Source organism: Pongo abelii, chromosome 8 (genome assembly GCF_028885655.2).
Source record: "Pongo abelii isolate AG06213 chromosome 8, NHGRI_mPonAbe1-v2.0_pri, whole genome shotgun sequence".
Classification (NCBI taxonomy): Eukaryota; Metazoa; Chordata; class Mammalia; order Primates; family Hominidae; genus Pongo; species Pongo abelii.
The window spans coordinates 131,467,937-131,495,925 of NC_071993.2; the positions used below are offsets into that span (position 1 = coordinate 131,467,937).

General features: G+C 43.3%; 1 protein-coding gene across 5 annotated transcripts; it reads right to left on the reverse strand.

Annotated features, from left to right (window-relative positions):
• Positions 1-5,728: 5,728 nt before the first annotated feature.
• OAT (ornithine aminotransferase) lies at positions 5,729-27,982 on the reverse strand. 5 transcript variants are annotated; one of them, XM_024253049.3, is made up of 11 exons: positions 27,883-27,982; positions 23,336-23,422; positions 20,571-20,798; positions 17,361-17,585; positions 17,163-17,258; positions 13,891-14,018; positions 12,220-12,342; positions 11,345-11,473; positions 10,148-10,261; positions 9,258-9,402; positions 5,733-6,526 (listed from the first exon to the last, which is right to left on the reverse strand). In XM_024253049.3, exons 3-11 carry the CDS (start codon positions 20,767-20,769, stop codon positions 6,366-6,368), a joined length of 1,320 nt encoding a protein of 439 aa, XP_024108817.3. In that variant the 5' UTR covers positions 20,770-20,798; positions 23,336-23,422; positions 27,883-27,982; the 3' UTR covers positions 5,733-6,365.
• Between the last annotated feature and the right edge of the window lie 7 nt (positions 27,983-27,989).

Sequence of the window (27,989 nt, forward strand, 5' to 3'; positions counted from 1 at the left end):
GCCTAGAGTGCAATGGCACAATCTCGGCTCACTGCAACCTCCGCCTCCTGAGTTCAGGTGATTCTCCTGCCTCAGCCTCCTGAGTAGCTGGGATTACAGGCATGCACCACCACGCCCAGCTAATTTTTGCATTTTTAGTAGAAACAGGGTTTCACCATGTTGGTCAGGCTGGTCTTGAACTCCTGACCTCAGGTAATCTACCCACTCTGGCCTTCCAAAGTGCTTGGATTACAGCCATGAGCCACCACACCCGGCCGATACTAATTTTTTAAGCAAGCCAGGTGACTCTGCAGTGCAGCTGGCATTGAGCAGCACAGATCTAAACCTATAAATGTCCCCTATATGCCTCCCCCGATCTCTGTGGTGCTTCCCCATCACATACAGATGTGCTACAGAGAGCCTGCTGGGAACTTCACAGTCCTAGTGCTTGACACGCATTGTCACTTTCACCTCTGTTATTCTGGGTACATCAGATGTCCTATCCCGACCTCAGTTTTCTTATATGTGCAGTAAATAATTTAGATGAGGTATTCTGGAAGGTCAGAATCCAAAGAACAAGTTATCATTAGGGGGTGTGGAGAGTGAAGGTGGTGACTATTTAAAGTGCAAAAACGTACCAAGATTATCATCTTTCTTTTGCACATATCTAACTGTGCATCTGGGCACCACATACTCTGTGGTGTTTTCCTCTACTTTGAACCACTCCTCCCCGAAGAAGAAAAATAACTTTTTATTGGAAGAATGTGAGCCCCTTTAAATTATCAGGCCCAGAAAAGTATCTAAAATATAACGGCAGTCAGGTCTCACTCCTCCTTGAGCTAAATAATTACCTCTTACAGCTCCTTGCCATGCAGCTCTAGACTAACTGAAGCCAAATGACCACAAAAATGCCATACATCCTGTACTTCAATAATGAATAGCCAATCACTAACCAATGCCAATTCTCTAGACCAGTGAGAATTCCTAATAAATAAGTTTTATAATAACCGCTTCTGATCTTTTTTTCTTTATAAATATTCTCCAGAGCACTCCCCAAGGCAAACTGATGATGTATCCTGGGCTGCAGTTCTCAAGCTTGGCCCAAATGAGAGGATTTTTCTCAGCCCCTTTGCCAGGCACGCAGCAGGAGGCACCCCATCTACTGGGCCTGCCAGGCCGCGTCTGGTTTGCACTCCAGCGCAGATCCCACAGCAGCTGCTGCTGCATGCTCAGGCCCCAGTGGGAGGGGGTATGTGAGTGAGCGAGTGTGGGGTCCAGCCAACCATTCCAAATGCTGGCACAGGGGTGGGCTCCATGCAGGGTTTGCAGCTGGACCAGGTGTGTCACCCCAAGGGGAATGCAGTGGTGCCCAGGCAGGGGTGCCCATGACCCTAAAGCCCTGAAAGGGTGTTACAATGTGCTCATTAGCTCTTTTAGTCCCGCCATCCACAGCCCAACAGACGGTGGCATGTTAACAGCTCAGCCAGCCCCTTGCCCCATTCCAGCCCACAGCTCCGGGGCCAGCTCAGCCCCATCACTACTTTCCATCATGTGAGGATGGAAAGTACTACTTTCCACCAGTGGAGGGCAGAGGGCCACAGTGTTACAGCCTTTGTGAGTACCCATGTTCAGTGGGTCTGGAGTTCTTGTCCCATGTTGAAGAAGAATGAGGTCACACTGGCAACTGAAGGGTGATGAGGGCAGAGAATTTTATTAAGCAACAAAACAGCTCTCAGCAGAGAGAAGACAGGAAGGTGGTCTCCTCCAGCGTGGCTGAATCTGGGGTTTTTATAGGCACAGGATGGGGGAGGGGCAGGCCATAAGTAGTATCAGAAAAGGCAACGTTCAATTGGTCAAAAAGCATTATTCAGAAAGAACCAATTGGGAAAGGGTGGGCAAATAGGAACACTTCTCACTCTGGGTCACAGGTTTCATCCAGAACCAACAGTCCAGTCTTTCAGACTTCAGGCTGTTTTTGGCTTGAAGGTGGGGTTTCACTGGGGACCCGCCCCTATCGGCCTAGGCATTTTGTCTGCCTCCTGCTATCACAAATAACTTTATGATTATTAATTTTGCCTCAGCTTCTTCCTTTAGCTTGACATCCCGTTTGTGATACAGCCAGGCTATCAGCTCTACACCATCTCTTCCTTATCTAGATGTCACCCTTATCTGAAAGATTCCTTCTCCAGAAGCTTCCTCTCTCCCAAACTCCTCCAACTGTATGTGTTGGGGGTGGGGAGGGGGAGCTAGCAATTTATTTATTGATCTGCAACTCTGTGCCAGGTCCTCCACCAGGAGCTTGACCTACTCCATCTTTTTTAATTCTCCTAACTCCCCTGAAAGGTAGATAGCACCCCACTTCCTCACAGCTAAGGAAAGGGAGTCTCTAACCACAGCAATTGCCCTGATGTTCTACCCCAAATCCAAAGCCTGTGTCTGACTCTCCCTGCCTCCCCCTTCACCACCCCTCCACTTCATTCCCAGGGCACTAAGTGCAGTCAGCAGGTTCCTGCTCACCTGTTCACCACTGGACATAGGCCCTGAGGCCCTACAACCAGTGTGTACTGCATGAGTAAGCCCTAAACCCTCAGTCAGAAAGGATTTTCTTTTGTTTGTTTCTTTTTTGAGACAGAGTTTCGCTCTGTTGCCCAGGCTGGAGCGCAATGGCGTGATCTCTGATCACTGCAACCTCCGCCTTCTGGGTTCAAGTGATTCTCCTGCCTCAGCCTCCCGAGTAGGTGGGATTACAGGAATGCACCACCACGCCTGGCTAATTTTTTGTATTTTTAGTAGAGACGGGGTTTCTCCATGTTGGTCAGGCTGGTCTCAAACTCCCGACCTCAGGTGATTTGCCTGCCTCAGCCTCCCAAAGTGCTGGGATTACAGGCATGAGCCACCGCACCCAGCCTAGGATTTTCTAATAGGATCACGCCACGCCCCTGATTCAACCCCTTTCTTCAATGAGGCCACTGCTCACCAAATTAAGCCCAAATTACCCAAGGCCCTCATCGTCATTAGCCACCCTCTCCACAACTCCCTGTGCTTTCCTACCTCTGGGTCCTCTCCGACTTTTAAAGCCTTCAAAGAATTTAGCAGGAAGATAGTTATGTTAAAAATCACCTGGCCCTAAGGTCATCTCTGGTGAGAATAGCTGAATGCAAATTAAACTGACTCATCATAATAATAGTATGCCCTAAGGCAACCTGCAAATGTGGAATCTCCAGTACACACACACACACACATACACACACACACACACACACACACACACACACACAGAGAGACTGAATTAGAATCTGCATCTTAAGGCTGGGCACTGTGGTTCACACCTATAATCCCAGCACTTTGGGAGACCGAGGCAGGTGGACCACTTGAACTAAGGAGTTCAAGACCACCCTGGGAAACATGGCAAAACCCTGTCTCTACCAAAAATACAAAAAAATTAGCCAAATCTGGTGGCACAGGGCCATGGTCCCAGCTAGTAGAGAGGTTGAAGTGGGAGAATCGCTTGAGCCTGGGAGGTGGAAGTTGCAGTGAACCGAGCTCATACCACTTCACTCCAACCTAGGTGACAGTGAGACTATGTCTCCAAAACAAAAATCTGCATCTTAATAAGATTCCTAAGACAGGTTCTCAAACTTGAATGCCCTGGAGAGCTTACCTGGCCTGGGTGCCACCCCAGTTGTAATTGGTATGAGGCGGCTTCCCAGTAACTGCTCACTCATTTAAACGTAGTCATTCAGTGACAGAACACTACCCTGACAGAGTACCAAAGACTCAACTCTCATACTGCTAAGAGGTAACTTTTTAGAACCTGGGGGAGGCAGGGAGCAATGTGACACAGTTAACTTGAGAAGTTTTTTCTCTTTGAAAAGCAAGTCACTTCTAGGGATTTACTCCATAGAGACACTGTGCACTTTTGCACCATTGTGAAAAGATATGAAGTGGTCACAAGCTTTATTCAAGTCAAATGGTCCCAATAGGAGACGAAATTACTGTATACCCACATATGATGAAATACTAGTTATTTGAGACAGAGACATGGAAAAACATCCAAAATACTCTGTTCAGGTAAAAAAAAAAAAAAAAAAAAAAGAGAAAAAGAAAAAAGAAAAAGAAAGTTGCAAAACACCACATACAAAAAGGATAACTAAAAAAATGATAAATATTAGTATATGCACAGAGAACGCGCTACTTTGAAAGGGAAGTATAAGAGACATATCTTTTAGATGTATTCTTTTTATAACTTCTAGTTTTCTGTAGATCAGAGTTGAAATGCTCTTAGAAAACACAAGGAATATGCTGGGCACAGTGGCTCACGCCTGTAATCCCAGCACTTTAGGAGGCCGAGGCGGGTGGATCACCTGAGGTCAGGAGCTCGAGACCAGCCTGACCAACATGGTGAAACCCCATCTGTACTAAAAATACAAAAATTAGCCGGGCATGGTGGTGCAGGCCTATTGTCCCAGCTACTCAGGAGGCTGAGGCACAAAAATCGTTTGAACCTGGGAGGCAGAGGTTGCAGTGAGCTGAGATCGCGCCATTGCACTCCAGCCTAGGCAACAGAGCAAGACTCTGTCTCAAAAAAAAAAAAAAAAAAAAAAAGAATAGAAAAAAAAGAAAACATATGGAATAAATAAGTCTCAAAAAGCTTAAAAATGTAACGGATAGGCTGGGCGCAGTGGCTCACGCCTGTAATCCCAGCACTTTGGGAGGCCGAGGCAGGTGTATCACAAGGTCAGGAGATCAAGACCATCCTAGCTAACACAGTGAAACCCCGTCTCTACTAAAAATACAAAAAATTAGCCGGGCGTGGTGGTGGGCGTTTGTAGTCCTAGCTACTGAGGAGGCTGAGGCAGGAGAATGGCGTGAACACAGGAGGCAGAGTTTGCAGTGAGCTGAGATTGCGCCACTGTACTTCAGCCTGGGCAGCAAGACTCCGTCTCAAAAAAAAAAAAAATGTAACTGATAACACTGCAGTAATAGCATAGTGACATGGGGAATAAAGAAATCTTGTATCTGAAGAACGTGAGCACCTTTAAATTATCAGGCCCAGGCAAGGCACGGGGGCTGATGCCTGTAATCCCAGCACTTTAGGAGGCCAAGTCAGGGGGATCACCTGAGGCCAGGAATTCAAGACCAGCCTGGTCAACTTAATGAAACCCTATCTTTACTAAAAATACTAAAATTAGCTGGGTGTGGTGGTGCACACCTGTAATCCCAGCTATTGGGGAGGCTGAGACAGGAGAATCATGTGAGCCCAGAAGGCAGAGGTTGCAGTGAGCTGAGATCGCGCCACCACACTGCAGCCTGGGCGACAGAGAGAGACTCCACCTCAAAAAATAAAAACTAAATTATCAGGCCCAGAGAGGTGATAGAATGAAACCGTAGTCAGGTCACTCTCTCCCAAGCTATATAATTACCTCTTGAAGCCAAGTATCTATCAAATGCCATATACCCTATAGTTCAATAGCATACAGCCAATCACTAACCAAGGTTAGTTCTGTAAGCCAATGAGAATTCCTGATAAACAACTTTTGTAATCACCCCTTCACCTTGTGTCAGTAGAGGGTGTAAGAGCAGCTGATCTATCCTTTTTTCTTTAAAAAATGTTCTCTGGAGCACTCTCCAGGGCAACCTGGAAGTGTGTCTGTCCCAAGCTGCAGTCCCCAACCTTGGCCCACCTAAACATTCTATATTAATTTTGCCTCAGCTTCTTCCTTTTAAGGTTAATACTCATCACAAAACAGACATTTGAAATATAAGCTTTATTTTAAATTTAAAGAAATATTGAAAATAAACATTTTTTACAAATTATAATCAAGCACTCAAAACAATTTAGGAATGTTAAACACTAATTCTTAATTCAAAATAATGACATCCATAGAATACAACCCTGGTGTTGGCCAATATGAAGTTTACTTAATATTAGTATTTTATATACACTTAACCATTAATCCTTCCTAAAATTCAATAACGATTTCACTTTATAAGATGAAGCCTTTTATGCAATACCCAGAGATAACTTTTTCAAATATGAAACACTTATACCAGTGAGGAAATTATAAAAACACATATCAATTATACTGAAGGACTTGATTTAGAGGCTGCCTGTATATAGATGCATTTCACCTTAGGAAGTACACATGCACATCAAAACACTTCAACTGAATATAGATGCCATTACATTATCTTAGTTACGTTACAAAGCAAACGGCAGGTTCATAAACGTTGTTCTATCATGTATCAACTGAAAAAAATATATTCAAAAAAAAAGTTTTTGAAGACTCATGGGAGTGGAATGTGCCCGCATTAGGAACAAAGCTTTTACAGGACCACCTGTCTCCAGCTGGCTCCCAGGGACCACTGAAAACAGCTGGCTACCCTCAGAAAGACAAGATGGTCTTGTTAATAATTTCAATGGACTCTCGAAGCTCATCCTCCTTGATCACCAGCGGAGGCGACAACCTGATAATGTCGCCATGGGTTGGCTTGGCCAGAAGTCCATTATCTCGAAGTCGTAGACACACCTTCCAAGCATCACAATCTAAAGAAAAATAGTAAAACGTACATGCTCAAAGATAAATGTTTAAACATCCCTTGCCATATGTATGGGCAAAGTGCAGCCTGGCAAAACAAAATTAACAGAACTTGCTCAAGTAAGGGAAGCTTGGACTGGGAGCGGTGGCTTATGCCTATAATCCCAGCACTTTGGGAGGCCGAGGTGGGCGGATCATGAGGTCAAGAGATTGAAACCATCCTGGCCAACATGATGAAATCCGTCTCTACTAAAAATACAAAAATTAGCTGGGCATCATGGTGCGCACCTGTAGTCCCAGCTACTCGGGAGACTGAGGCAGGAGAATCGCTTGAACCCAGGAGGCGGAGGCTGCAGTGAGCGGAGATCACGCCACTGCACTCCAGCCTGGTGACAGAGCAAGACGCCGTCTCAAAAAAAAAAGGGAAGCTTGGAGCTGCAAGCTTGCTTTGTTTTTACTCCTAAAAATGAAGTTACTCTTCACTTTTCAGCAAGCACATAACTAGGTTTGAATGATATGATTAGACATATCATAGTTTTTCATAAATGAAAAAGACCAAGCCAAAAAAAAAACAAAAAATGTGCTAAGGCTGCTGTATTAATCACACAAGGAACTAATGCAAAAGAACTTGGGTATGGGCTTGGTGCAGTGGCTCACACCTGTAATCCCAGCACTTTGGGAGGCCAAGGTGGGCAGATCACGAGGTCAAGAGATCGAGACCATCCTGGCCAACATGGTAAAACCCCATCTCTACGAAAAATACAAAAATTAGCCGGGCGTGGTATGGCACACGCCTGTAGTCCCAGCTACTCAGGAGGCTGAGGCAGGAGAATCGCTTGAACCCAGGAAGTGGAGGTCGCAGTGAGCCAAGATCATGCCACTGTACTCCAGCCTGGCGACAGACACTCCAGCCCAACAGAGCAAGGCTTTGTCTCAAAAAATAAAATAAATAAAATTCTAAAAAAGAAAAAAAAGCACTTGGGTATGATACAGATGATTAACTGACATAAAATGGGCAATACTCAAAACCCAGTGAACACTACACATTCCAAAAAGGGACTCGCTTCCTGAGCTCCACATTTTATAGCAGCGATTCTCAACCTGGCTGCACATCAGAATCACCTTAAAGGCTATTGCTAATGCCTGTGCCCCGTCCCAGATACGTCAAATCAGAATCCCTGGGGTAAGGCCAGGCTTTGACTCATTTTTTTAAGAAGCTCCCCAGGTGATTCTTCTTATTTTATTATTTTTTTTTTTTTTTTTGAGACAGAGTCTCACTCTGCCGCCCAGGCTGGAGTGCAGTGGCACGATCTCAGCTCACTGCAAGCTCCACCTCCCAGGTTCAAGCGATTCTCCTGCCTCAGCCTCCTGAGTAGCTGGGACTACAGGCGCCCACCACCTCGCCCGGCTATTTCTTTGTATTTTTAGTACAGATGGGGTTTCACTGCATTAGCCAGGATGGTCTCGATCTCCTAACCTCGTGATCCGCCCATCTCGGCCTCCCAAAGTGCTGGGATTACAGGCATAAGCCACCACGCCTGGCCCCTCAGGTGATTCTTTAAGTGCAGCCAAGGTTGGGAGGTTGGAATCGTTGCTTTAAAAGGAAGAGTTATCACAAGAAAATCCAGCAAGGAACACCTAAGGGTTACAAAGGATGTACTAAAACATCTAACACCCAATTAAGCGACAGCCAGCATTATTTTTATTATTGACCCCATAACTGTCATTCATATCATTATTTCTGCTGTTCCTATAACCTCTACTGACACAAAGCATCAAAGGGAGGGAGGGAAGGATAGCAAAGAGGACACTTTCAAGTCCAGACTCACCAACAAAAAAACTTGAACTCTCTAAATACTGCATGACTAACTTAAGGCAGAAAAATAAGTGTCTTAAAGGAACAAGGGTCAAATTGGTTAAATGTGCCTTCATTTAGAAAAGAGCTATATTTTTTATACTCTTAATGTAATTATAAATCAGACAATAATCTGTCTAAAAGGTTTGGTCATTATGTCAGTCAGCAGTTTCAAACAGAACATCCCAACAACCAATTAAAATACCAAGTGTGGCCAGGAGCAGTGGCTCATGCCTGTCATCTCAGCACTTTCAGAGGCTGACGTGGGCAGATCACAAGGTCAGGAGATCGAGACCATCCTGGCCAACATGGTGAAACCCCGTCTCTACCAAAAATACAAAAATTAGCTGGGCATGTTGGCACATGCCTGTAATACCAGCTACTCGGGAGGCTGAGGCAAGACAATCGCTTGAACCAGGGTGTCGGAAGTTGCAGTGAGCCGAGATGGCGCCATTGCACTCCAGCCTGGCAACAGAGCAAGACTCCATCTTAAAAAAAAAAAAAAAAAAAAGTGTGGCCGGGCGCAGTGGCTCACGCCTGTAATCCCAGCACTTTGGGAGGCCAAGGCAGGCAGATCACGAGGTCAGGAGTTCGAGATCAGCCTGGCCAACATGAGGAAACCCCGTCTCTATTAAAAATACAAAAATTAGCCGGGCGTGGTGACAGGTGCCTGTAATCCCAGCTACTCAGGAGGCTGAGGCAGAGAATTGCTTGAACCCAGGAGGCAGAGGTTGCAGTGAGCCAAGATCGTGCCACAGCACTGCAGCCTGGGAGACAGAGCAAGACTCCATCTCGAAAAATAAATAAATAAATAAAATAAAATACCAAGTGTATTTTAGGTCTTCCTTAAAAAATTATCTTGAGGAAATGTTTTATCTCCATACCTTTGGTTTCTTTAATGACAATAGCGTTTAATAATCCTTTTCCTCTTATGGCAGTTACAACATCAGAAGGTAGCTTCATGAGTTCATTTCTCAAGATAAGGCCCAATTTGTCTGCATTTTCAGCAAGGTTTTCTTCTTCTAAAACCTACGTTTAAAGAAAAATTATACAAATGTTAAGACTGTCCTTTTTTTGTTGTTCTTTGGAGGACAACAGGGACTGTAAACACAGGAAAAACATGACTAGATAAAAGACCAAAGGAACTTAACTTTCATTGCTATTTTTCAAAGCCTGTATTAATTTCTAATGAAACACACACTAGCTCAGAGCCTTGCTTTCATCACAAATCTATTGCCAATCATTCATGGCAAAATAGGGATTAAAGTTTATTTAATGCAACTCACATACTGTCATTAATTGAATACATCAATGGACGAAATGTAATTCCTAAACTGCAATAGTTTCTTCCCCCCTCACAAAGATCTATCCCCAGAGATTACATAATAATTGTATGCCTTCAGCAGGCACTTAAAAAAATCAGCCTGAAAATATTATAAATCCACACTTAAAAGAAGACTTGCTTGCTAAGCAAAAAGACAGGGCTGGTAGGTGGGTCACAGTTGAGAGTTCTGTGAGGGCCAGCCAAGGCTGAAGAACCCAAAGCGCCAGGTGACTGTGAACTCACGAAGCCCACGGAGGAAATCCAGTCTACTAGGCCAAGTTTAAATTACTTTTTGAGAATATCTTGTTCCTAAAATTTTTCCTCTATACTTCATGTTTTCTAATATTTGGGATTCTTATTGAATTTCTTATTATACCAGTGGGCCCAAATTAAAAATCACTTCAACATTGCTTTAAAGACTAGACACCGTATGGCTGTATCAGTCTTTACCTCAAGGGCTGCGATGGCCACTCGGCAGCCTAGTGGATTGCCACCATATGTGGACCCATGCTCCCCTGGCTTAATGGTCAGCATTATGTCATCATCACACAGCACTGCAGACACCTGAAAGACAGTCAATTCACCATGTCATTTCTCAGCACTAAGCATTCTACTAAGCATCCTTTTCCCCAGAGTCTCGCTGTCAGCCAGGCTTGAGTGCAGTGGCGTGATCTCAGCTCACTGCAATCTCTGCCTCCCGGGCTCAAGCAATTCTCCTGCCTCAGCCTCCCAAGTAGCTAGGATTACAGGCGCCCACCACCACACCACACATGCTTTTTTTTTTTTCTTTTTTGTAGTTTTAGTAGAGATGGTTTCACCATGTTGGCCAGGCTGGTCTCGAACTCATGACCTCAGGTGATCTGCCTGCCTCAGCCTCCCAAAGTGCTGGGATTGCAGGCATGAGCCACCACACCCGGCCAAGAAGCTGATACTTAATGACGTCAATGAAAGAGTTTACATCTGCCAACCTAACTACCGGTAACGACCTAATGACTTAGTCATACCCTAAAACGTTACAAATACTTTAGGTACACTTCAATGGCACAAAACAATATAATTTTGCAACTAAAAGAGAAAAGCTATTTCTGCAATGATATAATTTCACAATCCCTTCCAACGTCGAGATGAAATGCTTTGTTTAAATGCTTAAAAAACAAAGCTGAGCATTCTTTTTAGCAAAAGTTTTGTCTATTCAGCAAAAACATCTATACTTCAGACACCTCTGATGCAGTAACAATTACTGGCTCTGAAAGGCAAACCCAAGACATGAACTACAACAAACATTAATTTTTTTCAGTCTCTATGTTCACCAGTCATGGTTTTAAACAATTAGTAATATGCCATGCTTCTGAACACTGGAAAAAAGGACAGGAGTCTACAGGAGTCCTTTGAGGGTAAACTGTTTCCACCCAAATCCAATGTCATAGCAAATTCCAAGGCACACTCAATTCTTCAGGCAATAAGTAAGTGGGTCACACACTGGTCCCTTAAATGTTTTTATTACAGATATTCCAGGTGGCCTACAGCACACTTGGTAAAATCAAACCATCTGAAAGGCATTATTGTCACAATCAGTTGATGTATAAATACTTTAGGGGTATATTTTAAAAGAGTAGGAAATGGAAAGAGGGGGGACATGAAACTTACAGGGTATAAGCCCCCAGAAAGGGCCTTTCCAAGGAGGACTATATCAGGTCTGACATTTTCATAATCAACAGCCAGCCATCTACCAGTTCTGGCCAATCCTGTCTGTATTTCATCAGCAATAAACAGAACCTATTGGGGAAAAAAACATAACCCTATTAGTGATCACTTTCGTTTCCACAGGGAAAATAGCCATCTTTATTTCACTGTCCCCCCCGCCAACAATAAATGTGTAATTCTGATGTGCCCTCGGATTTGTAAAAATGTTTTAACCATACACACAATTTCAAGAGTATCCTATGAGAATTCTGTAGACTCAAAAACTATTTCCTTTGTCAGGCCACTATCTCCCTAGAGGCCCATTCTGCCCTGCTCTACATAGTGAAAAGGTGCTGATGCAAAGGTGAGGGTTTTGTATGGCTTTTCTGGACCTAACTACCCTCTGGGAACAAATTAATTCATTTGTTTATTCCACAAACATTTAATATGTGACAGGAACTCTCAAATGGTAAACAAAATACACTACCATTAGCCCTGGGGGAAAGGAGGAGAGAATACAACAAAGGGCTTGCGGGGGCTCATAGTGAAAGGCTCTTAGAGCAGCGAGGAAGGAAACGCTGTTAAGGCCAGGTCTGCAGTTCTGCACAGGGCCCAGGACAAGGCCAGAGACAGGAAAAAGTCAGCTTCTGTGCAGGTTTCTAAGCACTAGAAAGTACTTAAGCTCTTAGAATGCCATCGCCCTCTAGTGGAAAGTAATTTAATCTTTGCATTTATCCAATCAGCAGAATTCAGAGAGGAGTTGGGGAGGAGCCCATTCAGCCTTATCACAAACAGCTAACTCGACATTCAGCCTTATCACAAACAGCTAACGTGACAACCTGGTGCCTGGTGCAGAGCTCTCGCACTCCCATTAGGTAGCCTGGATCCGGAACAACAACGCCTGCTTCACCCTGAATTGGTTCTACCATGAACGCAGCCACATTTGGATCCTGAAGAGCACGCTACAGAAGAAACAGGAATAAGTTTTAATAACTTTCTTTCTACCACACTTGGAAATCTGAAAGCATATACCACACATATTTTCTATTAAGTATGCAAATCAAGTTTTTGCACTAACGTAAATTCTGACTTCACAAGAATTTGAAGTGGAAGACTTCAAATTCACTGCCATTTAATTATCAGAAGCTCCAAATAACTCACCTTTAAGTTACACTAGCCTACATTTCCTTTTTTGCCTCATTCTGTTGCCCAGGCTGGAGTATAGCGGCACAAACATGGCCCACTAAAGTCTCAAACTCCTGGGCTCAAGGTGATCCTCCTGCCTCAGCCTGCCAAGTAGCTGCGCACCATGCCCAGCTAATTTTTTATTTATTTTGGTTTTTTTTTTTTTTTTTTTTTTGGAGATGGAGTCTCACTCTGTCACCCAGGCTGGAGTGCAGTGGCACGATCTTGGCTTACTGCAGCCTCTGCCTCCTGGGTTCCAGCAATTCCCCTGCCTCAGCCTCCCAAGTAGCTGGGATTACAGGCGCACACCACCACGCCCAATTAATTTTTTTTGTATTTTTAGTAGAGACAGGGTTTCACCACTGTCTCTGGTTTCACTGTTGGCCAGGCTGGTCTCGACTCCTGACCTCAAGCAATCTGCCTGCCTCGGCCTCCCAAAGTGCTGCGATTACAGGCGTGAGCCACTGCGCCTGACCTTGATTTTTAAATTTTTTTGTAGAGACAGGCTCTCCCAATGCTGCCCAGGCTAGTCTTGAACTCCTGAACACAAAGTGCTCCTCCAGCCCTGGCCTCCCAAAGCACTGGGATCACAGGCACATACCACCATGCCCAGCCTGTTTTCTAATACACAAATGTACCTAAATTAAATCTGGCTGGGCACAGTGGCTCATGCCTGTCACCCCAGCACCTTGGGAGGCCAAGATGGGCAGATCACTTGAGGTCAAGTGTTCGAGACCAGCCTGGCCAACATAGCAAAACCATGTCTCTAAAGAAAATAGAAAAGTTAGTTGGGTGTGGTGGTGTGTGCCTGTGGTTCCAGCTACTTGGGAGGCTGAGGCAGGAGGTTCACTTGAACCCAGGAAGCGGAGTTCGCAGTGAGACGAGATTGTGCCACTGCGCTCCAGCCTGGGTGATAGAGTCAGACTCTGTCTCAAAAAAAGAAATTAATTACTTAAATTAAATCTAAAGTAAATAGCCTTTTAAAGCCAACTTAAGGCTTTCTTAAAAAGTCTTCCACTTCATAACTTTAAAAAGCTAGCTAAAAACAGAAATTTCACCTAGTAAGTAAGCAGGTATACCCAAGTTAACTGTTATGAAGGACACACATCTAAAGTAGTTGACTGGCTGTACAGAGTAGATCACAGAACTCAGCTTTCTCTGCGTTGGAAACTAATTGATCGCTACTGAGAACAAGTCTGAAATCGTGGCTTAACTTAAGTGAGATAAATTTGCATTACTGTCATATAATGTACTTTTAATTCATATATTCAACAGCTTTAATTTCTATTCCCAATGAGCTGAGCACTATGACGCTAGTGAAATACCTCCAGTGCAGGCAGATCATTATAGGGAATGATGTCGAATCCTGGCATAAATGGTCCAAAACCATCATAACTGGTTGGGTCTGTGGAACTGGAGATAGCAGACAACGTCCTACCCCAGAAGTTTCCAGCTACAAAGGAGAAACAAACAGTGATTATTTCAAAGAAACCCAAAATTCAATAAGCACTATCCCCGCAAAATACCACAAGAAGTTTGACTCAAAAAATAAATCAAGGGCTTGCTTTAGTGCACCTTCGGTGGGCTTTCAATTTTTAAAACCAAGTCTGATATTAAACACCATGGCTCCTATGACACAAGGCCACTAGGTCTGGCCTTGTAATTCCTATTTTAGGCATTTCTCTCTACTGAGCCTCTTGACTGGAATATATAGCCCCTGAAGATAGATAACTTACTTTTCTTTCAATAATCCCCAACCCAATACCAAGCCCTAACAATTGAGGTCTTGAGTGCGTGTTTTCTAGAGAAGGTGCATTTATGATAGTGATATGAGAAAGAATATCCTTCATAGACAATTAGTGGTTTTCCTTTAAAAACTCCAATACTGCAGGCTAACAACAGCATACATTTCCAATTTCATTTGGAGAAAAGATCCTCAAGCAATCCAAACACGTTTCCATTTTACCTTCCTTGATATTATAATCCTTTATGATGCTAAATGACAGACGTCTCCCTTTCTGCTGGAACATTTTTTATCCATTAATAAAGGTGACTGAGGATCTACTATGTCAGGCATTGTTTTAGATGTTGGGGAATAGGCCGGGCACAGTGGCTCACTTATGTAATCCCTGCACTTTGGGAGGCCAAGGCGGCTAGATCGCCTGAGGTCAGGAGTTCAAGACCAGCCTGACCAACATGGTGAAACTCCATCTCTACTAAAAATACAAAAATTAGCCGGGCATGGTGGTGCACACCTGTAGTCCCAGCTACTCACAGCAGGCTAAGACACAAGAATCGCTTGAACCCAGGAAGCAGAGGTTGCTGTGAGCTGAGATCGCACCTCTGCACTCCAGCCTGGGTGACAGAGCAAGACTCTGTCTCAAAAAATAAAAAAATAATAATAATAATAAAGATGTTGGGGAAGCTGGGTGCAGTGGCTCACGCCTGTAATCCCAGCACTTTGGGAGACCGAGGCAGGCAGAACACCTGAGGTCAGGAGTTCAAGACCAGCCTGGTTAACATGGTGAAACCCTGTCTCTATTAAAAATACAAAAATTAGCTGGGCGTGGTGGTGGGCGCCTGTAATCCCAGCTACACAGGAGGCTGAGGCAGGAGAATCACTTGAACCCTGGAGGTGGAGGTTACAGTGAGCCAGACTGCAGACTAGGTGACAAGAGTGAAACTCCGTCTCAAAAAAAAAAAAAAAAAAAAAGTTGGGAAATAGATCATGATCACAACTGGCAAGATCCCTATCCTCAGGGAGCATGATCACAACTGGCAAGATCCCTATCCTCAGGGAGCTTCCTTTCTAGCAGGGAGAAAACACCTAACATAAACCAGTAAAGCAAGTGAGCTGGATAATTTCAGAGAGGGTTACATTCAAGAAGGAAAGACACCATGTAAAATAACAGAGAGGTTGGGAGTTTGTGACATCATGTTTTTATCTTCTCACCACTTCTGCCAGCAGCAACTCAATTAATCAGTGCTGGATTATCGTATTTTGGCTTCATCTCGTTTCTAAATACTGTTCTTGCAAAGCCTCTTTCACCAGCATCCCTTACCTACAAGTAATCTCTTCTTTCACTTGTCCACAAACAATAGCACATTGATTTTGACTAGGTTTGTTTAAGAAGAAATGCATTGATTAGACCATTAGCCTATTTGCTCTCCCCTGCCTAGCCTCAGGAACCTCATCCTCAGTCACTTACCCTGCAAGTATAAAGGACTTACAGTTAGGGACAGTCTTCCTCTGTCTCTCCACCCCACTGACTCACCAGCTTCTTTCAATACTCAGGTGAAAACATCTTTGCACCCTTTGCTATTAAGAAAGAGACTGGACACAGTCTATAAGAATGAAAATCACCAGAAACACCATTTTTGTTTGCAAGAGACAGTTATGTTGTCCTACAATGAAAGCACAAGATTTTTAAATGGCAAGTTACAGAGTTTTGCAAAGATTTCTTCTTTGGGAATACCCTCAAATACCAATCACCTCTGGCCTTCGGTTGAACTCTGGATTCTATTATGTTATGGGGTTTATCATTTAACTGCATGTGTTCACAAGGCAGAATATTTAATGATTTCAACTATCACAAGAATGAACTTTGACCATTATAGTGACAAATCTACACATACTTGTTTTTTAAAAAAAATAAAGCTTAAAAAACAAGTCAGAACCTCTCATTTGAATATCATATAAAGAACCCAACAATCAAACTACATCTTCTCAATTAATTGCTAGTCTCCCTAACCAAAATTCAAGTTATTCCTTTCATCCAGTCCCAGAAGCCTAACAAGGGCAACTCCAAGCCTCCTCTTTTCAACAGCTTCTAAGAGGAACATGGCACAACAGGATCTCCAATATCAAGATTCAAACCACAGTCTATGTAGGCCACGGCCCCACACTAACTTCACCCAACCCCAGCACCCAACACAAACCCTCCACCAGTAAGACTATCTAATTAACTGGATAACTGCTATGAAAAAAATCTGACAGGCAAATGAGAGGAATAGGGAGTTCAGAAAGAAAAATCCCATATATGAAGAAATAATCCCAAGAAGAGGAAATCCCTCATAAATTTTTATGAAACATTCAGCAAATACGTATCATGTACCGGGCAAAACATATTACAAGTATTTCATCAGCAAATTAAAACAGTAAATTTATACATATATATACATATTTATACATATATTTATACATATATAATTTATATATGTATAAAATATATACATGTATAATTTATATATGTATAAAATATATACATGTATAATTTATATATGTATAAAATATATACATGTATAATTTATATATGTATAAAATATATAAATGTGTGTGTGTGTGTGTGTGTGTGTATATATATATATATATATATATATATATATATATATTTTTTTTTTTTTTTTTTTTTTTTTATAATAGAGACAGGGTCTCCCTATGTTGCCCAGAAGGCTGGTCTTGAACTCCAGGGCTCAAAGAATCCTCCTGCCTTGGCCTCCCAAAGTGCTAGGATTACAGGCATGAGCCACCATGCCTGGCCACAGTAAATTATATTGTATGTTTCAATCATAGAAGTTAATATTTAATTTCACATACCTGCAAAAATAATCTTTGCTTTGTATTTCTGAATGCCCTTCACGGTATAGCCCCACTTACGAGCTAGTTTACAGGCAGTCTCTCCAGCCTCCACTCCTATCAGGAGAGAAAAATGTTCAGATTTTTTAAAATGTTAAACTATCAAAATATAAAAAGATTATTTTTGAGGGTATTTAACAAAAAAAGGAAATGTTTTACCTGTATTCATAGGAAGAACTTTGTGGTAGTTGAAAAGTTTAGTAATATACTCCTCATATTCACCAAGTACGTTATTATAGAAAGCTCTAGATGTTAAGGTCAATTTGTCCACTTGACTCTTCAGAGCATTCACAATCTTGGGGTGACAATGCCCTTGGTTGACAGCACTGTAAGAACTCAGGAAGTCAAAATATTTTCTGCCTTCTACATCCCATAAGTAAATACCTAAAATACATAAGAAAGGAAAATAATTTTAGACAATTACTATACGGCATAAAGTCCAAAAATTAAGAATGCTAGCAAGCCCTCTGAATGCCTATATATGAACCTCTATTTAATATATATTTGTAGTTAAAGCTTGTTTTAGCTCAGGCATAATAAACTTTGGTTTGTAAGGAATTACTAAGAATTGTATTTTATCTGCCCAGCTTCAAAATACACATTTAACAAAAATAACACAAAAAGGTTATAAACTCTAGAGTAAAACCTTTATCTAATTCTAAGATTTAGGATCCAAAATTAGAATTTAAAAGCAGAAGTTAGGCAGGGAGCCGTGGCTCACGCCTGTAATCCTAGCACTTTGGGAGACCAAGGCAGGGATTGCTTGAGCCCAGGAGTTCCAGATCAGCCTGGACAACACGGCAAAATCCCTGACTCTACAGAAAAATGCTGGGCATGGTAGTGCGCGCATATGGTCCCAGTTACAGAGGCTGAGGTGGGAGGATTGCTTGAGCCTGGGAGGTAGAGGATGCAGTGAGTCGAGATTGTGCCACTGCACTCCAGCCTGGGCACCAGAGCAAGATCCTGCCTATAAATAAAATAAAATAAAATAAATAAAATTTAAAAATAAAAAAGCAGAAGTTACACATAACAGACAAAAATCATGAGAAGTAGACTATAATAACCCTTAGGATGGAAAAAAAAATATTTGTAAATCATGTGTCTGATAAGGATCTAATATCCAGAACTCTTACAACTCAATTTCAAAAGGACAAACAACCCAATTTAAAAAATGGGGAAAGACTTGAATAGCTATTTCTTCAAAGAAGATATACAAATGGCAAGAAACACATGAAAAGATGTTCAACATCACTAATCATTAGGAAAATGCAAGTTAAAACCACAATGACATACCATCTCACACTCCCTGGGATGGTTATAACTAAAAAAACAACTTTGACAAGGATCTGAAGAAATTGGCACTCTCACACTTTGCTAGTGGGAAAGAAAAAACAAGTTTGCCATGTCATGTAATATGAAACAGATTTTCAATAGTTCAAAAGAAGATATGTCTATAGTACTGGTACCAAATAAAATACAAGCAAATGGCCAAAATGTGTGATACCCTTATGTTGTCATTTTCTGGTACAAAGCTAAGTAATAAACTTTGGTTTTATTTGGTTAAGGCTGTTATTTATTCCAAATTGTAGATTAAATCACCATTTGGCAACTACCACAGTAATCATTTATTCAGGCAAGAATCATTAGTGGATGCTGAAATTGTGAGTAAAAGTTCATGAGTAACTGGATATTTACAGAGTTTTACACTCTGTCCCCATGAGATACTTAATACAAAGGGAAAGAAGACCAAGACAACCAAGGATTGAGGAACTGTTCTGGGTTAAAGAAGACTAGACATGACAACTGAATGCAACTCATCAGAGGTTTTTCTTTTGATATAAAAGAGAACAAATGACATCTGGATTAGGTCTCTAGACTAATGGTGCTGTACCAGTGTTAAGTTCTTGATTTTTACAATTACTCTATGGTTATAAAAGAGAAAGTCAGCTGGGCACGGTGGCTCACACCTGCAATCCCAGCACTGTGGGAGGCTGAGGTGGTAGGATCACTTGAGACCAGGAGTTCAAGATCACCCTGGGCAACATGGCAAAATCTAATCTCTACAAAAAATAAGCCAGGCATGGTAGGGCACACCTGTAGTCCCAGCTACTTGGGAAGCTGAGGTGGGAAAATCACCTGAAGCCGGGAGTTCCAGGCTGCAGTGAGCCATGATCACACCACTGAACTCCAGCCTGGGCAACAGAATGAGACCCTATCTCAAAAAGTCATTGCGTTATTGGAAAGACACACTAAGTATTTATGGGTAAAGAGATGTCATGTGGCGGGGCGCGGTGGCTCACGCCTGTAATCCAGCACTTTGGGAGGCTGAGGTGGGTGGATCACCTGAGGTCAGGAGTTCAAGACCAGCCTGGCCAACAAGATGAAACCCTGTCTCTACTAAAAATACAAAAATTAGCTGGACGTGGTGGCATGGGCCTGTAGTCCCAGCTACTCAGGAGGCTGAGGCAGGAGAATCACTTGAACCGGAGAGGTAGAGGTTGCGGTGAGCCGAGATCGCACCATTGCACTCCAGCCTGGGCGACAAAGCAACATTCCGTCTCAAAAAAAAAAAGAAGAGATGTCATGTTTGCAACTTCCTCTCAAAACAGTCCAGAAAACAATGTAGAATATGCAGGCATGGGAGGGGGAGAAGAGAAGGGAGTGAACACACTAAGACCAAAGCAGTAAAAAGTTAGCACTTGGAAAATCTGGGGGCAGAATAAAAGGAAAATGTCAGTACTACTTGTTACAACTTTTCTTAAGTCTAAAATTATGCCAAAATAAAAGTTAAAAGAAAAAAATGACAGCAATATGACAGTACTTTCCTTATTTCTCTTGCATTCCCTCTTGGTAAGGTCTACATGACAAAGACAATGGTTCCTCTTTGAAGCCTCCATAGCACCTAACACAGCAGCACTAGACACTCAGTAAATGAATTAACTGGCCAGGCGCGGTGGCTCACACCTGTAATCCCAGCACTCTGGGAGGCCAAGGTGGGAGGATCACAAAGTCAGGAGTTTGAGACCAGCCTGGCCAACATGGTGAAACCCCATCTCTACTAAAAATACAAAAATTAGCTGGGTGTGGTGGTGCACGCCTGTAGTCCCAGCTACTCAGGAGGCTGAGGCAGAAGAATCGCTTGAACCTGGGAGGCAGAGGTTGCAGTGAGTCAGGATTATGCCACTGTACTCCACCCAGGGTGACAGAGTGAGACTCCGTCTCAAAAAAAAAAAGAAGAAGAATTAACCATGTCTGCAATATACACATTAAACACATCTAGAAAAATCTATATTGCGAAAATATGGAAGCAATTGTTTTTTTATAAAAGGTTTCAAGAAAAGGGAAGAGATGGATTAATTTGAAACGTACCTTTTCCTCTCTCCAGGGCTACAGGTAAAGGATGGTAGTTGTGTGCACCATACTTATATTCTCTTTCAAAAATGTCATCAGAGGTTGGAGGGCCTTGGACTGTTTTTTTAGTTGCGACAGAGGTAGCAGAAGCCACTGAAGAATGAACTCCGCGACTAAGTACAGCAAACCTCTGCAAATGTGCTAGTTTGGAAAACATTGTGTCCTTCAAGTAGAAAAACCACAGATCTGTCCAAAGAAAAGAGAATGCATTAAGAGTGAGAATCCTTGGCTTATGCCTATAATCTCAGCACTTTGGGAGGCTGAGGCCAAAGGATCACGTGAGCCCAGGAGTTTGAGACCAACCTGGCAACACAGCAAGACTCCATCACTACAAAAAATTGAAAAATTAGCTGGGTGTAGTGGTGTGTATCTGTAGTCCCAGCTACTCAGGAGACTGAGGTGGGAGGATTGCTCGAGCCTGGAAGTTGAGGCTGCAGTGAGCTGAGATTGCGCCACTGTAATCCAACCTGGGACACAGAGAAAGGCCCAGTCTCAAGAAAAAAAAAATGGCCAGGCACGGTAGCTCACATCTATAATTCCAGCACCTTGGGAGGCCAAGACAGGAGGATCACTTGAGCCGAGGAGTTAAAGACCAGCCTGGGCAACATAGTCTCTATAAAAGAAAAAAAAAGAGTGAGAATCTTGAGTCAGGTGTGGTGGTTTGTGCCTGTAGCCCCCAGCTGCTCAGGAGGCTGAGGCGGGAGGATCACTTGAGCGCAAGAGTTTGAGGCCAGCCTGGGCAACACAGTGATACCCTGTCAATCAGTCAATCAATCAACCAATCAGTAAGAGTGCGACTCTTTCCAGAGCTAATGAACTGTGTGTTGACTGAGTACCTGCTAAACACTAAGTATTTGTTAAGCACCTACCACAGTCCAATACCATCAGGCACGATGCTATGAGACAGCTACAACTGTAGGGCAGAGACCAGAGGCAGGGAGACCAAATCAGAGAAGACTGCCAGAGACTAGACATGGGGCAGGAGACAGAGGGACTGACAACTATTTTGTCCTTGTATATGGAGAGTGAAGCAATTAAGGTAGAATTTGGTTTCTACCAAAATAAAAGGGACCATCCTAAAATAAAAACAATAGGTGTGGAGAGGAAAAAGTTGACTTCTGGGGTATGCGAAGTGCTTAACACCAAAGTTCCAAACTATAAAAAGTCAAATCTTTTTTTTTTTTTTTTTTCTTGAGGGTGGGGAGGACAGGGTCTTGTTCTGTCACCCAGGCTGGAGTGCAGTGGTATGATCATGGCTCACTGCAGCTTCAACATCCCTGGCTCAAGCAATCATCCTACTTCAGCCTCTCCATTAGCTGGGACTACAGGCACGCACCACGACACGCAGCTACTTTTGTATTTTCTGTAGGGATGGGGTCTTGCCGTGTTTCCCAGACTGGTCTTGAATTCCAAGGCTCAAGCAATCCGCCCACCACAGCCTCCCAAAGTTTTCAAATTAAAGGTGTGAGCCACTGTGCCCCGCCTAAAATCTTTTACTTAGCCACAAATATCTAAAACTTCTGTAGGTCAAATTTATCATAAACAAAGGTGAAAGGCAAAAAGACTAGGAAAAAAATGTTAACTTATAATAGCTTTAAAGTGTTCACAGCAAGTTGAGTTAGACCAAACATATACATACATACATAAATACACACATACACACACACACACACACACACACACATACACATATATATGAGATTCCCAAACAAAACAATCTATTCTGCTAGGATGGTTGTTTCTACAAAACTTATCCTGAAAAATTGTGGCATAAAAGGTATTGTTGACCAGGTGCGGTGGCTCATGCCTATAATCCCAGCACTTTCCGTAGCCGAGGCAGGCGGATCACCTGAAGTTGGGAGTTCGAGACCAGCCTGACCAACATGGAGAAACCCCGTCTCTACTGAAAATACAAAATTAGCCAGGCGTGGTGGTGCATGCCTGTAATTCCAGCTACTCAGGAGGCTGAAGCAGGAGAATCGCTTGAACCTGAGAGGACGAGGCTGCAGTGAGCCAAGATCGCGCCATTGCACTCCAGCCTGAGCAACAAGAGTGAAACTTTGTCTCAAAAAACAAACAAACAAAAAAGCTATTGTTAGCAAAAGGTAACTGAGAAACTAGAGAGTCAAACTACAAACTACAATCCGTTACTTGTATGAGCGTTAAAGTCTAAACATCGCTGAGCAGGCTGGTGTTTACCCTGCAGCCCCATCACATAAGTCAGAGCCATGGCTACTCTCCCCAGTCACCCCCAGCCCTAAAACTAGCCCCTCCACAAGTCTTCACACACCTCTTTGTACCCAATTTACCATTAAGCATCCTGATAAGCCATGAAGTAAAAACTAAGCTATGAAAGAAACTAATAATTAAAAGGAAATTAGAGCATGTGCATAGGAATCACCTCTGGAAGGGAAAAAAAAAAAAAGCTTAAAGATAAATTCATGATTAGGAGAAAGTTGCCAAAAACTAGGCATACTTATTCCATCTATACTTACTTTCTAAAAGACTAGTTAATTCATGTTTCAACAGAAGTCTACCAATGACTAGTCAAACCATGTATAATCTCACAGCCACTCTTGATTCGAGCTGCCAAATTAGCAAAACATAATACTTAGAGTTTGGCTTACTTCCCTTTAAACTTGGCACTACCCAGTAAATCCAGTATGTTCAGGAATTTGCAATTGCTAAACAAAATCCAGCACTCCGGTTTGCCAAAGACTCACCGACTATTTTTTCTTCCCACGGTTCAGTCTAGAATACAGATTTTTAACCCAAGATCAAGGGACAGTCTGCAGAGAGTCCAAAATCTCCTGAAATAAAATGCAGAACTACATGCAGACGTATATTTTTCCAAGAAGAAGGTCCATAACTTTCATCAGACTTTATCTCAAAGGGGTGGGTACCAACAATCAAAACAAAAGTGATATAAGAATCATCCAACTGGAGGTAGCTGCTAGCAAAAATGTCTAACTGTACTATACGGAACTTCCCCAAAATACTACTGCTAAGTCTAAAACACTCAAGTATGATTTCTTTCTTGGACTCTTTATGCTTTGCTCAGTATGAATAAATTGTTTGATCAACTAAAAAATTAGAACATTAATTTTTGCCTATCAAATTAGCAGTAAAACACTCAGGCAATACTTAGTGGTTCTCTAAACTGTAACAGCTTTCTAGGGCCAGGCAAGGTGGCTCACACCTATAATCCCAGTGCTTTGGGAGGCCAAGGCAGATCACTTGAGCCCAGGAGTTAAAGATCACCTGGGCAACATGGGGAGACCCCGTCTCTATAAAAAATATGAATATTAGCCAGGTGTGGCGACGCGTACCTGTAGTATCAGGTACTCAGGAGACTAAGACTAAGGTGGAAAGATCTCTTGAGCCCTGAGTTCTGGGCTGCAGTGAGCCATGATCTGTGCCACCAGCACTCCAGCCTGGGCAACAAAGCGAGACTGTGTCGCAAAAAAAAAAAAAAAAAAAAAAGAATATCTGAGATTATCTAAATTCAACATTCTTATTTTACATAAAAGTTATCTGCACAGCTAATTTCCAACAGAAATGGGATGAAAAATTCATTTATCTGTTAGGTTTAGGCAGTTTTATTAAAGAATAACTGGTGACAAAATAATATCATTCAAAACATTACTAATACTCATTCTTAAGGTTTTTGTTTCTTTTCACTTACAGATGGAGTCTCAGCTATGTTGCCCAGGTTGGCCTCGAACACCTGGGCTCAAGGGATCCTTCTGCCTCAGCCTCAGGAGGAGGTGGGACTACAGGCATACACCACTGGGTCAGCTATTCTTAAGGTTTTTAAGATGAAGTCTAGATATTTAATCCAACTGGGAAAGGTCAGAAACTGGATGCGCCATGATGTATCAAAATCCTGTAAACGCATTTCTATTAAAGAACCTTCTGTGTTCAAGTTACTGTGCTTGGCACTGTATGAGAAATCTTAGAGCAGAATTAAGATGGACTTAAAAATAGCCAACATCAATAACATCCTCTTCCAAAAAGGTTTCAAAACCAGGATACTCAAGTGGAAAATCCCAAGTTTGGAGACCGGGATTTTAAATTCTGTCTGTGGTTCTGAAGAGTAACTCTGGGTGATTCTGTCCATCTTTCTGAGCTTCAATCTCCCCATTTGTAAAATGAGGTTGAAGTGTTACTGAGGATTAAATGGGTTAATGTTACTGTGCCAAATCCAGCACAAAATGGCCACTCAGTTCCCTTTTGCCCTTAAAACTAGCCGGTTTCTGAAATATCAGAATCAACGGTGCCATGATTTCTTTTTAAAACTGTTTAAAAAGACACACACACACACACCATTTTTCAGTTGATAAAAAATTAGAAAACACAGACAAGAAAATTACTAGCAATTTTACACTTGCATGATAACCATTAACATTTGGTTATTTTTTCTATGCATAATTAGCATCCATATTAGCTTTTTTTTCACCCTCTCCTATAGAATTTACTATTTAAGTCTGTCCTAAAGACTCCCAGGGACTGTGCAGACTTGTAACGGGTCCTAACACTGCAGGCCACTTGTTTTTATGCCTATAAGTCTATACTCTAAGCTCCTTTAAAAAACAATTCACTTTGCATTCCTAGAACCTAGCCCAGATTGGGCATCCTGTGGGCCTTTATCAAATAAAGAGGTCAGTCTTACTTAGGACTCCTGAGGGAGTCAAGGTAGCAAGTGATCAAGACCATGGGATCACCTATCCCTGACCAAGTTGAGTCTAACTCTAAGAGGGGGTGTTCACTCTCTGACCTCATCTAGAATAACTCATCTCTTCATCAAGAGTTTACTTCATTAGATCTAATGGCCTTCAAAGGTCAAAATAATGTGTTCCAGGCAGCTATCATGCATCTACCTGACGCCCATACTCAGGTCCTGGAAATGAGAACAAATTGCTCTTGGCAAGCTAGAATTCTAACACTGAAGGTTTTATCCACGTATTAACAGGGTCCTTCAGGCTACCATTACTCCCTCCATCTAGCCCATCCATCTACATTAGAACATACCTACAGTAAAATTTCCACAAAAGGCTGCATTTTGAAGTTAATTTAGCCTATACTCTTAAAAACTATTTTCTTACTCTAAAAGAATAGTCAGTGTAAAGTTGTACAAAAGCCACTTAAAATATTCAACTTGAGGAGTAAATTTGTTCTTGCTATTTTGACAAATATTTACTTTTCCTGAGGTAACCATTCACAAGTACAGGCCTTTAAAAAAAAAAAAAGAGTTCTACCAACAGAAGTCTCTTTGACGTAATCAGTATTCTGGCTAAAATTCAAGCCAAGTGCATCATTGGCAAACAACTAGTTTTACTACTGAGAAAGGACTGGGGTCAACTACAGCACATCCTCCACACACATCCAAATTCGTGCATTCATCGCTATTTGTAAATGTTTGAGATTTGACAGGTCCTCAAGAACTCACTAAAGGGCATAAAATATGCACACAAATAACTGTAATAAAGGCAAGCTATGGGGATAATACATATTAAGACAGCTGCTTTGAGGGAAAAAATGTCTTTTAAAAATGTTTACTATTTAAAGTTATACTGGATTTTTCTTTGGGAGGGGAGATGCAAAACTAATCTTAAACACCATGAAAAACTGTAAACCCAAAACTATAAGCTTTTTTTTTTTTTTTTTTTTTTTGAGACGGAGTCTGTCGCCCAGGCTGGAGTGCAGTGGCATGATCTCAACTCACTGCAAGCTCTGCCTCCCGGGTTCAAGCAATTCTCCTGCCTCAGCCTCCCGAGTAGCTGGGATTACAGGCACACACCACGATGTCTGGCTAATTTTTGTATTTTTAGTAGAGAAGGGGTTTCACCATGTTGGCCAGGCTGGTCTCAAACTCCTGGCCTCAGGTGATCCGCCTGCTTGGGCCTCCCATAGTACTGGGATTACACAGGTGTGAGCCACCGTGCTGGGCCAAAAATAAGCTTTTTAATTTAACTCTTGTTTTTATGAAAAGATTCATGTAAAGACAGAACCAGGATATTCTAATGAAAGGAGTCTATTGTTATTTCACATGGCTAAGAGCGATTGATTACAATCTAAAGAACAGCTCCGGGGTTAACTGAAAGAACTAGCTTATCCACAGAAACCCTTTCAATCCCAGAAGGAGAAATTTAGAATTTGGAAACTGAACATTAGTCATTTCTTAAGGTAAAGCCACTTCATTCCAAAGTCACTCTCTGTTCCCCCTTAATTTATCACCGTAATTTATCTAAGAGGTAAAACTGAACACCAAAAAGTTAAGATGTAGAGTGACAAAAGGAGACGGTGGGTCACAGGGCCAGTGCCCAGGTGACTTCGGGCCTCAGTCCTCTCGCCAGCAAAGGGCGGACAATGACCCCTCCCGTCCCGCCCGGGAAGGCGATCGAGGAAAGGCACCGGCCAGGCCCATTTACTGATGCTCAGCAGGGTTTGCAAAAAGCCCCCAACGGGAGGTTTTCATGCTGAAAGTCCTGTTGCCCCCCATCCCCCACCATCTAATTAACCTGCACGTTACTGTAAGGAAGGTTCTGCTTCTGTAATTTTCTTTATTTCGACAGAGGCTGGAGAAAAAAAAATCATAGGCTGGAAGAGGGGAGCGATGGGCAGGCCGATCTGCAGGGCGCAGGAGCAGGCCAGGAGGACCCAGCCCTCCAAGGCTGCATCAGCGCCCCCGCCGCGTGACCAGGGCCACCGGTTTACTGCACAGCTCCCCCGTCCCCAGAACGCAGCCTCCCCGCCGACCCCAGGAACCAAGGGTGCCCAAAGGCCTCCTCCCCGGAACCCCGGGGCGCCTCGGGGTCTCCGGGCCGAGTGGGCCGAGTCCTGGCCTCCACAGGCCGCGAGCGCAGGGGGCGGCGGCTCCGCCCGGTCTGGCAGGCGGAGCTGCCACATCCTCAGCCTCTCCCTGCCTCCCGCCCCTCCCGTCCGCCCGCCCGCCCGTCGGCCGCTCTGGGCTGGAACCAGGACTCGGGCCTGCAAGCCGTGGGGCGCCACGCCCCTGCCCCCTGAAGCTGCGCGCCGGCCGGCGACTCCAGGGCGCCCGGGTCCGAGCCGCCCACAGAGTAAACGTGCCGCGGAATCGGGGCTCGTTCCCTGGCCGAGGCCCAGCGCGCCCCCTCAGCCAGCATCCCCCGAACCCGGGCCGCGGCCACCCCGCGCCCGCCCGCCTCCCTCCCTCCCTCCCTCGCCGCTGTCAGGGAACCCCGACCAGGGCCCAAACCAGAGCCCCAGGACCTCGGCGCCCGGGCGGTACCTGACAGCGCCTGAGAAAAACCTGTCACATGCGGAGTCTACGAAGCGCAACAGCGACGCCGGAGCGACACTGCGACTTAAAGGCTAATTCCGCCCCGCCCCCAAGAC

Bases quoted from the DNA above. Each gene is read 5' to 3' on its own strand.
- OAT (XM_024253049.3), bottom strand. From the start codon at position 20,769: ATGTTTTCCAAACTAGCACATTTGCAGAGGTTTGCTGTACTTAGTCGC. The intron at 17,586-20,570 runs GTACGTTTCAAA...TATGTATTTTAG, and splicing joins AGCCCTGGAGAGAGGAAAAG to GTATTTACTTATGGGATGTA. The intron at 11,474-12,219 runs GTTGTCACGTTA...TTTCCCCAATAG, and splicing joins AGCTCTGCACCAGGCACCAG to GTTCTGTTTATTGCTGATGA.